The sequence below is a fragment of the Cynocephalus volans genome, chromosome 4, assembly GCF_027409185.1.
Source record: "Cynocephalus volans isolate mCynVol1 chromosome 4, mCynVol1.pri, whole genome shotgun sequence".
Taxonomy (NCBI): domain Eukaryota; kingdom Metazoa; phylum Chordata; class Mammalia; order Dermoptera; family Cynocephalidae; genus Cynocephalus; species Cynocephalus volans.
The window spans coordinates 66,834,878-66,849,546 of record NC_084463.1 but is presented as its reverse complement, the minus strand read 5'-3'; the positions used below and the strand labels follow the sequence as shown (position 1 = coordinate 66,849,546).

Sequence of the window (14,669 nt, the reverse complement as noted above, 5' to 3'; positions counted from 1 at the left end):
TGGTTTCTTAGTTTTAACAAATAGGCCATGATAATGTAAGAGGATAACATTAGAGGAAACTGGCACTCGATGAGTAGTATACAGGGAATCTCTCTGTTATCTTTGTAACGTTTCTGGAAATTGAAAATTATTTCAAAATTAAGTTTATTTTTTTTAAAAAGTAAAGTGTTGAGTTCTGCCTCTGGAATGCAGAGTGAGGTCTTAACAGACTGACCACCCTACAGATAACAACTGTAAACTCTGCATAATATGCAAACAGCAACTACTGAGGGTTTTGGAGAGTGAACAAAAGTTGAAAGATTTGGGAGAGGCGTTGAAACTTGGAAGAAGGCACCACACTGGGTGCGTTTCCTATTTTTAAGGCTTTAGCTTGAGGTCAGGCTGCAGTCACATCATGGTATGGTGCTACTAAAACTGACAAAAACCCACAGTCTTTCTGGGCTGAAGAACTAGAATACAAAGTCCAGATCAACCACAGTTATTGGAAAGCAAAAGTAGAAATCTCAGAAAGGAGTACATTAGAGAAGGGAATCTCCAAATTCTGTGTATAGATACTGCCCAAGTCTGTGGCTGATTGCTGAACCTCACATGCATGGGATAGACTCAAAGCACTTTAAACCTAAGACTAAAAGAATTGAACTGAGCTGCTGCCCACCACAGGTAAGATAGAATTCGTAGCTTCATCTAATCAGGTTAGTTGTCTGTTAAAACAAAAACATCAACACTGTTTTGCAGTTATAACAGAATATGGTCTCCAAAACAAAACATTCATAATGTCCAGAATACAATCTAAAATTTCTTGACATATGAATAACAAGGAAAGAGAAAAGATAATAAAAGCCAATCCTGAGATGACCTATGTGTTGAATTCCCAGAAAAGAACTTTAAAGCAGCTTTTTTAGGTATGCATGATAGATAAAAGGAAAATTCAATTGAAATTAATAAAAAGATAGGAAATCTCAGCAGAGAAAAAGAAAATATAAAAAGGACCAGATAAAAATTCTAAAACTGAAAACTGCAGTATCTCAAATAAAAAATCTCCCATATGGCCTTCCTTGCAGAATGGAAATGAAAGAGGAGTCAGTGAATTTGAAGATATATCAGTTCAAATTGTCCAATCTGAAGAACGGAGAAAACAAAGATTTTTTTAATGAAAAAATGTATCAGAGACTTGTGAAAAAATATTAAAAGATATAATATACGTATTAATGAAGTCTGAAAGAGGACAAAGAGGGTTTGGAGCAGTAAAGAAATAATGGTTAAAAACCTCCCAAATTTGGTGGAAGACAAAAATGTACATATTCAGGAAGCACAGTAACTCCAAAAGGAAGTGTATGAAGAAAACTACACCTGGCCATGTTATAGACAAATTTCTGTAAATCAAAAGAGAAAATTCTTGAAAGCAGCCAGAGAGAAAACAACATGTTACATATAGCAGAACTGCAATTTGAAATTTTGTGAGATTTTCATTAGAAACTATGAAGGGCAGAAGACAGTGGAACAACATCTTTAAAGTGTTCAGATAGCCCAGCAACCACCACTGAGCACTGCAGGAAGCGCCTTGGGCTCTGGGCCATGGGTTTCTGGGCCAAGATATTTCCATCCATATGCCAAATTTCTCTTCAATCTCTTTAATCTCAATATTAAGCATACTTTCTTAAGCATGGCCCTTTTCACCTGCAAAATCTTTCTAAGATAATTTATTTGTATGGCCCTTTAAGATGCAAAAATACTCTGGAAGATAATTAACCCAGTTTTTCTGGTGTGGAAACTGAGGCTTAGAGAGGTTAAGTGACTTACGATCACCTGGCCTGCATATAATTTGGAAACCAGGTGTTTGAATTCCAAATCAAGTTGTTCTTTCCACTGTTAAGAAATACCTCCCACTGGTATAATACCATTTGTAAAAGAGCAGTAAAGGAGGACACTGGGTCTGTCTTGTATCTATCCAAGAGGATTTAATGAAACCACACTCGACTATGTAGTTTTTCCTAAAGGGCATTTTCACAGCAGGATTCTCCAAAACACAGTTGTGCCGAGGTTGCAGCTTACATGTGTAACTACATCTGTTACATGTGTAACTACATCTGTTACAGGCTGTTGATTTTTTCACCTGGATTGACAATCTTAAACATGCTAGCATAGTTTTTTTACATGGTTTAATTTTTTCTCTCTCATTTTCTTTGATTGCAGTTCTCCAGAACAAAAGGAAAAATGGTTCTCTCTCCTTCAGAGGTACTTTTTCAGTATATGTGTTTTTAGTCTTTAACCTGTAATAAATGAATTAAAGCCTTTTCTGCAGAGATGTTCCCCAAACTATTTTCCTTCTCTTTGGTAGAAATTGTTCATTTGTCCTCAGAATAAGCTGTTGTTTAGATTGTACATTAGCTACTACTTACTGTAAATAATGTTCTCTCATTACATGTATTTCGTACTTTCTCAGAAGGAGAACATTGAGGTCTAGTTAGATCATTTTAGACAGAATTTAGGTAATATTCTCTCCCATCTCTTTCTGTTGTCTCCAACCTTCCAATTGGAACTATCAGTTTCCTCAAAGTGTATACTGTTTCTACAAATTCAGGGCTTTCTGCTGAGCACCTCAAAAATGAATTATTATTCCTGCTATTGAACATACAGACTAAAATGGTCAACTTAGGCACGTCTGTTAGACCCACAATTTTTTCCCCTTTCTCCCCTCTCCTGCTTCCTAAGCAATGGGATAACCAAGATTTACCCTCTGCTGGAGAGCTAAATGAGAAGTCAAAAGCCATTGCTTTGGTTCATCCTAGTTAAAAGTATCATATATGTTCCTGTACTTATTAGTAAGGTGCCAGACCTGTCCAGAGAAGACAGGGAAGCTTTGAAGATTAAATATCTCCTAGAGGTGCCTTGAGCTGATTGTGCTTCTCAAATCTCATCTGACATGTATGTCCCATTCTTTTTTGTGCCCATGCCTAATGTCCTGATTTTTTAAAATTTCTTTCCAACCCATGATGTAATCTGAGTTTGCTGAGTCTTTCCATTGTCTTTTTTAAAACAGCATATAAGTAGTATATTGAGAATATTAGCAAAATAGATTGATTTTTAAAATAAGCCATTAGCGAATTCCATCTGACTCAGTGTTGTTTTGAATTGTTGTTGCATTTGATTAGATACATCAATGTAGAGAAAGAGAAGGACTACCCAAAGAGCATTCCGCTCAAAATCTTCACCAAGGACATTGGAAATTGTGCCTATGTAAGTGTTTCTAAGCCAGAAAATTAAATTCCAAGTCCCTGCATGAATAAAAAGAGAGACAGGCAGGCAAACAGACTGTGTATGTGCTATAGAAGGTAGGCATTTTGAAATACGATAGGGGGAAAATGCATTTTCCTGGATATATTTATGTCTTTGTATATATGAAAAGTAAACCTAGCAAAAATAAAGCAAGAAAGATTCATATTAACTACAGTATTTAACATTTACACTTGGAAAGAATATTGCTTGTCAGATGTCTTTTTCCTCCCTCTGGCATGAATGTTTCTCTGGATCTTTTCAATAGCAGCTGCAGAGGCTTTTAGTAAATCTACTTCCATGAGGTATTTCCTTTTAGTATTAAACAATTTTTTTTCCAACGTATCACTTCTTAAGTAGAGAGTGGTTTTGAAAAGTTTTCATTCTTTAAGTTTTTAGGGATTGAATCCCTCAGGTTAATAAGTGGAAGATCTGAGAAAGATGATATTTATAAGAATCAGCATTTTTCTAGATCACAGTATTTGTCGTTTTGGTCAAATTAATATTAATTCTTTAACCCTAGTTGTTATGTTTAATTTGATGACTGAAATCACAGTACAAGGGCCAAGATGTTATCAGTGATGAACAAGTTGGAAACTTATGAAAGTTTTTATGATATTATGGACTATCATACTTCACAGCAGCTCTAGATTACATTGGATAGCTTTATTTGTGTGTAGAAAATACATGCAAAACAGTTATGTTTGGGAGAAAAGCAAAAGCTATGCAAATGTTCTGACCAACTCCTGAGTGTGAGATATCGCTGCTTGAGGAAAGTACTCAGATTTTTATGGTATGAGACTACAGAGATCTCCTGCAGCAAAGTAGGAAAACAACAACAACAACACTTGTTTCGGCCTGCTTTCATTCGACTGTTGTGGCAGTTGGTTACAATCAGGATTTTCATGGAAAATCCTTTATCACTTTTTTTTTCAGTATATAGAAAGTGTGTGCTTGAGAAAGGACTGATGTCCCCCATTTTGAAAGAGAAGACAGGAGGTGTGGTCAGGTTGGGTGTTCTGTTTTTATCACTAATACCCTAGATAAGTCAAGGGTGCTGTGACACACTATGTCCTTTGCTCTCTGAAGTAGCTTTCATGGCAGTAGTCTCTTACAGGGAGCCCTGCTTCCAGAAAGAGTGATTTCCCAAATTACGAGTGCATCTATGGGAAGTATTCTTTATCCTTGGTCTTCAGTTAGGCAGAACCTGTCAGTGAGTTCTGCTAATATGGAAAGGAATTGCCACATTTTCAGTTTTGTCTGTTTGTTTTGTTGTTTGTTTACTAGCCAAAGAGCCGTATCTGCCGAAATTCATTTTTTTCATCTACCAGAAAGGCAAGCAGGAAAAAATACACTTCCTATAGCACTATTTTGAACATATGTGCCTAGTGTTAAGAAAAACCATTACCTTAAGAGACCAGGTAATTGGGAAGATAGATTCTTCACTACAAAAGACTTCATGAGAGATTTTCTTTAAATTGAATTGAATGGTTTTCAGTCTTGGAAAAAAAAAAAGAAAAAGAAAAAAGCAGAAGCCTTTTTTGAAGTTATATGTCAAGTTACAAAGCTCAGTATGTAGTATAACTATGCCACTCTGGTAGAAAACAGGCACCGGATTGGGCGTTCCAAGCCCTTTTTGTTGTGCTCTGAGACACTTTTGCATAATCTTTGGGATAGAAGGAGGACAATTTGAAATCAGTGCACTTAAAAAAAATTGTTTTAAATAAAATTCAATTAACTAACAACTTTTAAAGGCAATTTGTCATGTGAAGTAATTGACTTATTGGGAAGACATAATATAAGGGAACAACAATTGATGAATTATCAGTGGATTTCACTTCGCTTTATTTTTATATCATTTTTTCTTTTATATTATTTTTTTTCCTTTTATGCTACTTATTTGTACCATTTAAGCCCTTCTATCAGCAGCCCTGATCGCTTATTTATCTGATAATTATCATATATATAACCTATGTGCATAGCAAAAATATTTCCTTTTTGATAACACAACACTGTCGTATATTTACATAATATATTCTGGAATGCAGTGAGCTCTATAGATAGCTCAGAATCTTGTTAATCCCTTTTCTGTTTGTAGCATGCAAATTGTCTGTTTTTAAATAGCAATTCTCAATGTAGTTTAGCACGGAGCTATTACAGATACCCTATTGAATGGCAGAGTTGGAAATAGAGTAGAGCTTCCTAAACTTTTCAGTTTTTTCCTAGACTCATCAGTTTTAAATTCTCTGAAGATTTTAACAATAAGAATCTTAGCCACAATGCCTAACACATAGAAAGTGCTCAATAGATAGCTGTGTTTTAAAATTCTACCCTTTAAATGTCTTTCATAACCAGTTCTTATTCTGATTTTACCTAAACTGACTTTATACCATGGAAAGAAATAAAATCCTATATTGTGAAAACAGTACTAAGGAAGAGATATAAAGAGATTCAGCTCTCTCCCTTTTTTATTACCCATTGCGCTATGGAAATACAACTATGGAAATGAGGCAGAACACCAGCCTCACTGAATTTTTTTTTTATTGTACTCTCTATGAAATATTTTTAGTCTTCTCCTTACTTGCTTAAGCTCTTATATTTTGTGAGCCACACATCTTTTATTTTGAGAGAAATAAATGTTTTATTAAAGGGCATAATATATAAGGAAATGAAAGTAAATTATAGTCAAAGGTTTATATTCTACTTAAGTCATGTGCTTTACTCTGTCCACACTTGAAATCGGGATTGAAATTTTATTTATAACCACCTAAAGGAAATCAGGATTTGCCTTTGGATAATCATTTGGCAATTATTATTTGTTCACCTGTTTTAAAATTCTTTATTCATAGCTCTATTTCTTATTTCTTTTTTTTTCTACAGTCTAAAACTATAACAGTAATGAATTCAGATACAGCGAATGAAGTTATCAACATGTCATTAACAATGCTAAGGATAACTGTAAGTTACTCTGCTAGATATTCTTAATTGAAAACAAACCTTGATACTTTAGATTCATGTAAATATTATCCCTTCCATCATAAGACAGCTGGTTATTAGATATACCAAAATCATATTTTATCCCCCAAAGCATAGAAAATAAGGACAGTAAATCTTTAATATTAGTTTAAAATATGGGTGCTATCTAACACTCTTATTTTAAAACTTGTATGAACCAAAAAGCATAAGATTGGACTATAATTTTAGGGTGATGATGTGTATTTTTATTGTATATGCTATGTACATTTACAAAAAAATTTTTTTTTGGTGTAAGATTCTTAGTAATAAAGTTTCAACTCTTTCCCTCCTTTCTACTTGTCAATATTTGACAGTTCTCCTCCCTACCTAATCATCCTATTATTATCTCAAGACACAGTTAGTCTTAGGATGATGAATTCTGAAGGATTTGCTCTGTAGTAGAATTTTTGCATAAAGAACACATGGCTAGAAGCCATTTTGCCTGGCTGTAGGTCCTGAGGATAAGATGCCTGGTACTTCTAATGAACTGGTAAATAAAAAGACAAGCTTTTAAATAGATCATGGATTTGAAGGGCTTTAGTGTATACTCCACACTTTTTCATTTTGCTTTTAGCTTCTGCTCCTGTTTTCTGAGACAGAGGTTACCTTTTGAAATTGTTTTAGAGGAAAATATTGAAATGTTTGAGAATGAGTTGGGGAAAGAGAATTGGAAGGTTCTCCTCATTGCCTCCCTATCAATTATATAAACACCACATAATGAGTACTTTTATTAAAGAGAGTGACTCTCAGAAGGGTGGAAACTAAGGAAAGCACTTGAACAACACTATTCCTTGTGTGAGATTCCCTCTAAATTTTAAAACACACTATGATGTGACATGACACATGTTTAAGACATGCCATGTATTTCAATTTGCTAGTACATGGTGCTATAGTAAGCCCTTAAAGAGCTCAGGGTTTGCCCTGAGCTCTTTAAAAATTTGGGATTAAAAAATCTGACTTATTAAATTTAGTAATGTATTTTAAATGTAATTAAATTTATATGCAGTGAGTAAAGCAGACATCTTTGCATTGATTTCTAACCTGTGTGAATGTTTTGGAAGAAAGTGAATAGTTTTAGGGGTAGGAAGGGAGATTAATTAATGACAGGATTCATTTCCTTATCTGTATTTTTCTTTTAGATAAAGTGATCCATCTCCTCAGATCCCAAAATAATTCTATTAATTTAATTAGGAATTGATTGGGGCTATTTGAGTACACCTGGTCTAAGAGATGATCACAGTGTTTTAAGACACTATATGAAAAGAAAGGATTTTTATTAGGTTGCTCGTTCCATTTGAAATATAATTTTTTGAGTAGTGATGAAGTAACAAACTATGTATGTATGGTAGTGGGGGCAGTCTGTAGGGTATTCTCCATAGCCAAGACCCTCTGTTATAAGGGCAGGACCATGATTGCTAATCAGAAGTTAAAGTCAAGAATATGAAATACTGCCAACAGACTTGACTATATCTGTTCTAGCTTCTTTTAAAATATATTTATCGTATTCCTCCTAGAGGAATATAACCCTTCTGGGGTTATAATTCTACTAGTGAACAATTTTATTGTTTTATGTTTTCCATGACTGGGCCTATTCTCTAGATTGAATTCTCATTCTTTCTGTGCCCAGGACTGGACTTGCCCAAACTAAAACCAGTGTAGACTATGCCAATTGCCTATCTGTTCAAAGCCTCTTCTTCTCCTGCTCAGAAGCAGCTGAACTAAAATCAGCCTTTGATATTTTACTTCTTAATCATACATACAGAAGTGTTTGTGGCTTTCTGGATAACAAGGTTGTCTTTGCCAGGGACATGTTGAAGGTTAAGTCGGATATTCTCTGAGAAGTCCAGAGACATAGCAGAAGTCAGGACTCTAAAGAAGAGATTAGCCTTTTAGAACCAGAAAGTTTGTTCTTCCTTTGTAGAAAGATTTAGTTAAGATTTCACATTCCGTGGGCTACCTTTATATTGAGGGCCTGATTCCATTGAAGTTTGTGGATCCCTAGCCATCACTGGGGATTGGGGGGAGAGAGATGGGGTTTTCTAAAAAAAATCATAATCACTCCCGTGTACCTATATAGCATTTACATTGTCCCCAGGTTTTTCCTTTGACGAAACATAAAAATGCCAAAAAAAAAAGTCCTCATCGAAGTACCAAATGTTGAAGATTTATTATGACTTTTAATTCTTTTATCTCCAAGGGCTCTGAGAGAGATTACCAGTTATGGGTCAATTCTGGCAAAGAAGCAGCACCATACCCACTCATTGGTAAGTTTCTGTGAAAATCTAAGAGAACTATAATTAAAATTCAGTAAATACTAAGTGTCTGAGAGAATTAGTCATATGGTCCTAAATTTAAATACTATGAAATGTTAAATCTCATATGAAGAATAAATATCTACTAAACATTTCTCTGTGTTAGAAAAAATCTCTTTGCTCAAGTAGCTAATTTTATAGTTGGGAAGAAAAATGTGAATTTTCTTCTGTTTTTCTCTTTATAAACAGAGCTAGCTTGCCAAACCTTTACTTTTTTTCTGTAACACAGCAATATGTATTGGTATTTCCTTTTCTTCATACACTTCTTTTTATATTCAGTTCTTGGGATTTTCTGTTCCCTTTCCTATCTACTATTTTGCCTCTCTGGAACACCAGTCTATAATCCAGTCATGCATCTTAAACCATCAGTGAGTCTGAAATACCTTCCCTGTGCCAGGAACTTTTCTAGGCATCAAAGAAAATGGATTAATCCATTTGAACATATAAATCTTCACTGGCTAATCTACTGTCACTTCACTAACTTACTTTGCTATTTCTGTAGCTCAATTACCCAGCATTTGATTTGAGGAGTATTGGTATATAGGTTACACCTCACCTTATTTAAATCATTTCGCTAAAAAATATTTTTTGATCAGTAATTTTATTCAGAGTCGTTAACAGAAACAGAGCAATAAAAATGAAGGACAATATCTGTAGCAGATTTTGAGACGATGAACACAATGATGTTGATGACGTTTATTTCTGTTAACAATTGAAAAATGCTTACTACCTGCTAGACATTGTGAAAAGCATTTCACATGCATCATCTCGTGCAGTCCTTTCATTTATCTGTGAGGTCACTACTGTGTAATCAGTGTTTCCCTTGATCTGAGTAATCTAAAACCAAACTTTTCTACAAAATCTGTATGCTTAGAATGTAGAAAGTGATCATGCATAAACTGAGGACAAAATTGACTTATTTCAGGGTTTCTTTTTCCCCCTCTATCTGAAAATTTTATTTTTATTGAAATAGTTGATTATACATATTTGTGGGGTACAGAGTGGACTATCAGTATTTGTGGACAATATATGGTGATCCAATCAGGATAATTAGTGTATTTATCATTTCAAAATGTAATAATTCTTAATGTCCACTAATCAATTTCTCCCTAATACCCCTACCCCTTCCCACCTCTTGTAATCACAGTTCTGTTTTCTACTTCTGAAAGTTCAATGTATTATTGTGATTGTAGTTTCTTTCTTTCTCTTTTTTAGCTCTCACTTAATGTTGCCATTTTTGTAAAGTCAATGGAGAACAATTAAATTCGGCAAATCTTTAAAAAAATACTTAAAATATGCTTTAATAAAATACATTAATTTAATTAAAACTAGGTGAATGGTAACTTTCAAGCTTAAAACATCTCCAAGCTTCATTACCAGCTCTTACTAAAAAACCATGGAACATGACATGTGATTGTCCCACGATTGAATAACAGTTCTTATTTGTATAATTTGGGCTGGCTGGTTAGCTCAGTGGGTTAGAGTGCAGTGTTATAACACCAAGGTCAAGGGTTCCAATCCCTGTATTGGCGATATACCAAAAAATAAAAATAAAAATAATTATATATTTTAATGTGCCTTGCAAACCTCAATTGTAGATGAGCTGCTGGCTATTTGGATAAATTGATTGTTTTATTGCTGTTATAGAAGGCTTCTTCTTCTTCTTTTTTTTTTTTTGCTTAATTCCTAGAAGTTGCTGTATTGCTTGATATTAATCGAATATTGACATTATGTGCCTATGCCAGGTAGAAAGGAACAGTAAGCGTTTACTGAGTTACATTTAGTGATAAGTCAGCAATAGAAGGGAACTTACTCCTGTGCTTAAAAAATCTGCAAACCAGTAGTGTTTGAGCTTTACACTAAGAGGATGCAATTACTTAGAATATTAAAGAGCAAAAATTATGTTGCGATGAGATGTGCAGGGTTTAGCTTTTCTAGTTTGTAAATCCTTTTTGCATCTCTTTCTGTGTTTCTAATCTCCTGCAGTCTTCCTTCTGATTATTGCCTATGAACACCAGCCTCAGAGTGCAGCAGTGGGAGGGAAGCATAAATCAAACCAGTCCCAATGCTCTTGAGAAGCTCTACTTATATAACTAATAAAAACTAATTAAATGTTTTTCAGTCAGACATCTTGTGTTAAATAATAGTAACAATAGCAATTCTTGACATACATAGTTCATTGTCCCTATTATTTAAATAATATTAAGTACCAGTGTTTACTTATTTGATCTTTACAATAGTTGTGCGATAGGAGTAGGGTATTTTAAATCATGCATTTGAGGCTGAGAGGACTGGGATTTGCTGAAGATTTATAGATCTAGTTAGTGTCAAAGGAGAAACTGGAATACCTCTAAATATTCTTATGTGCAAATAGGAGAAACCAACATTATGCAACTCACAAACTGACCTGTACATTCACTCCACACGAGATAATTTTAAAAGACTTTTTTTCTTCCTTCCTTTCTTCTCATCCTTAAAACTATTTTGGTAGGACCACCTACATTATGCAGTGGTCTCCAACTAAGAGGGACATGGTGATCATTCAGTCAACAAAAGGATTCTTTATACCAAAAGTACCAGGGGTAAATTGCAGTACATTCCAGTTTGTAGCACACATGCTCACAGTATCAGCCTGTCTGAAGTCTACATTTAGATTTTTCTCTGTGTAGGGCATGAATATCCTTATGGAATTAAAATGAGCCACCTTCGAGACACTGCACTCCTGACACAGGGATCAAAGGACTCCACCACACCTCTCAACTTCCAGGACCCCTTCCTTATGGAACAGCTGCCCCAAGAGATGCGGTGCCAGTTCATCCTGAAGCGCAGCCGTTTGGCTATGGCCCAGCAACTGAGTGGTGAGTCGCTTCTCGTCCTTCACAGAGCCTTCTTTCAGCAGAAGTTTTCATTTCTGGATACACATTTTGTACAAATGAAAATACCCAAACTTCCAGCCAGATGGAGTGATTTTTCTTTTGAATTACCTAGGAGTTTTGAAAGGAAAGATGGAGTTTTAGAAGAAGATCATTTTATAAATCAGAAATAGGCATGACGGATGTAACCAGCAACTAATAGCAATACAGCTTATCCCTTCTTTCTTCACCATTCTTTCCCTTTAATCTTATGGCCACTGCAGAGTCAAAGGCACTAGGCAATGCTGCAGGTGCTTCAATACCTTCTTTGTACTGTAATACACTCCACTGTGTGTTCCCCCTAAATGGTCACAGTATAAAAAGGAGGCTGTCAGTAATGGATGTCAGAGACTCTGATCCCCTGCCTGGATCCTGGGACTGATAACTATGTGAAGACTAGGATAATTTCTACAGAAATCTCTCCTTAGCCTACCAATTGAGTATTAATTTCCTGTGAACATAGCTGTCTCTTACCTCCCCATTATAAAGACTCTAGAATGATAAAAATGGTGTCCAACATAATTTACCCTAAGCCAAGTTTGGGTTTTAAGCTCTCAGTCTGAAATTAAGAGTGTATGAGAAATAGAAAATGGATACCAGAAACTATGAGTGGGATAGTAGAAAATGGATGCTAAATTTCTACAGTTGCCCTTATCAATTTGAACCAACTAGGGGGTCCAGTGAACAGTGGAATTGCCTTTGCAAATGAAGAAACTTGGGCCCAAGGAGTAATAAATTTAAAGGCATAGCATGGACCTTGAGAGATCACTGAAGCCACCTACCTGCCACATGACAGATTTTAGGCATCGTCTGAATGCCAAATGAAATTTTGAAGTACTTCCTCTGTGTGTGATCCAACTGATGTAGCATTAATGAAAAAGTAGCTCATACTGTTTTTAACCTCATTGTAGAATGACCCTACTTTAAGAAAAATGTGTATGTAGCAATCTAAACTTAGAGAAAACAGACAAATCAGCACTCATTGTGAATTTTACACCCCAAGATCCCTTTTTAAGCAAAACATCTTTCAATTCATTTAAAATTGTTTAATTTATAATTTTCACATTAAAACATGTATAGATTTTTTTTAATAATTGCAATACTAGCATAAAACTTATCTTCCTATTCACTCCATTGATTCCAAATTTTGACATCTTATTGGGCAAAAAGAGTTGTAACTGCCCTCTCTTCTTCTTCAGCCAGCCTTTGTTCATTTTTTCTTTTCTGCTTTCTTGCTATTGTTAAAGAGTTGAATAACTAGGACAGAAGCTTTGGCACACAAAAGCTACAATATTTACTATCTCGACCTTCCCAAATGATTTGTCAGTTCCTCATTTACTAGTCTTTGTGCATGGAAACATGGAAAAACAAAACAAAACAGTTTTTCCTCTCTGGAAACCCAGATTCCTCCTGTCTACTTATAACTTACAACACTGTATCACTTTCTCCATCTTTTAATCAACTCCTATTTTTACTTCTTTCCTTATCCAACTTGAATTCCATGATTATCATGATTATCTCTCTTGCAGATAACCTCAGCTTCTTTGACCCTCTTTCCTACTTTCCTATGTACGTAGCAAAAGTCCTTCTTTAGATGAACTCTAAAGAAACACTGCTAGAGGAAATAATACAGCAGCAGGGCAGTTTTATATCACTAATGACCACCCTCAAATGGGCACTCTATACTGGCTAGAGAGTCTTAACTTTATCACTAAGGCATTTTCCAACTCCTTGAGTCAACTGTTCTGTCTGAATCCCCTCCACACACATATACACACCCAATCCCGTCACTTTCTGTTGATGGTGATCTGGCCTCCAACTCTATACTTTACTGAAGTCAACAGTAAATTAATAGATCGGTCATCAGGGACTCCCTCATCTTGCCAACACCGGTGTACAAACTTACCGTGAATTCATACCAGTCATCTTCTCCTGTCCTGTAACAGTAAGTTGAACTTTTGGACTATAAAACTGTTTGCTCACTTCCTTGGGCTGTTCTGTGGGGGTGCTATAGAGAGACGTATCATGGTTTTCCATCCAATAAAATGTGAGCTTCATGAAAGCAGGGATTTTGGTCTGTTTTGTTCACTTCTGTATTGCCAGAACCTGCAACAGTGCCTGGCATATGTAAATGAATATTTACTCAATGAATATTTGTTTAATGGATAATCAAATTAATTTTTAGATTTGTTATCTCATTAAAGATACAAAGAGAATCTTTATAACTATGCTATGGAGAATAATATTCTCCCACTCTACCTTTTTTACCCATGTTTTCAGAACTATTTCTCTGGGTCTTTTGTCAATTTTAATTAATTTGACTGATAATCAGAGAGTAGGAATCCTAAGGGTTTTACTCAGTTTTGCCAGTGACTTGCTTTCTAAGTTAAATTGTAGGCATCCTCTGCTCAGTTTCTTTCTATTGGAAGTTAGGATAATGGTAGTTCCAGAGGTAGATGATTTGTGGCAAATGGGATCAGGGATGGAGTAACTATAGCCTAATGGTGCCAAAGCCAAGCTGGATATCAGAATCACCTGTGCAACTAAAAATTGCAGGTGAACCTCTTATGTGGGTTTTTTTTTTTAATACAGAAGATATTGATGAACAACTGTTTCAGAAACCACTGATTTAGATCAGGGGTCAGCAAAGTTTTTCTGTAAGGGGCTCGATAGTGAAATTTGCAGGTAGGTGCTTATGTAACAAAAGAAAGAAAATTTCCATGTGTTTTTTACTGATGGAATTCAAAATATAATAATTGAGTGTAATTATACATAATACATGTCTACTAAAAAGAGTTGAATTATCTTGAGGGGGATAAAATTTGACTTAATTAGGTTTTAAAGTTCGTGACTTAATCGTCAAAATCGATTGCAAATGTTCTGATCTGTAATGAGATTTTTATTTTTCATCTTGGAAAACGTTTTCTCACAGATAGGTACTGCCAAATATCGATATCATTCTATGAGCATATAATCCTAATTGAGCACATTTCTCTCTTAGATGGCATTTGTAGACTTGTGTTAGATTCTTCTTCATTTCATGGAAGATAATCACTTCCAATTGCAGGTTAAGTGGAAGCTCCTCAATTTAATAAATAGATTTTGAGTTATGATATTTTCTTTTGTTCTTGCGTGGAGATTGGTAAAACACTACTAG

At 35.0% G+C, this 14,669-nt stretch overlaps 1 protein-coding gene across 1 annotated transcript in view; it reads left to right on the top strand.

Moving 5' to 3' along the window:
• The window catches only part of LOC134375483 (rho GTPase-activating protein 20-like), a 97,838-nt gene that overhangs the window by 56,275 nt on the left and 26,894 nt on the right, over positions 1-14,669 (top strand). Inside the window, exons 6-10 of the mRNA XM_063093943.1 lie at positions 2,194-2,235; positions 3,153-3,237; positions 6,154-6,231; positions 8,486-8,552; positions 11,270-11,458. Coding sequence (XP_062950013.1) covers positions 2,194-2,235; positions 3,153-3,237; positions 6,154-6,231; positions 8,486-8,552; positions 11,270-11,458 — 461 coding nt within the window. The remainder of the gene's footprint in view (positions 1-2,193; positions 2,236-3,152; positions 3,238-6,153; positions 6,232-8,485; positions 8,553-11,269; positions 11,459-14,669) is intronic.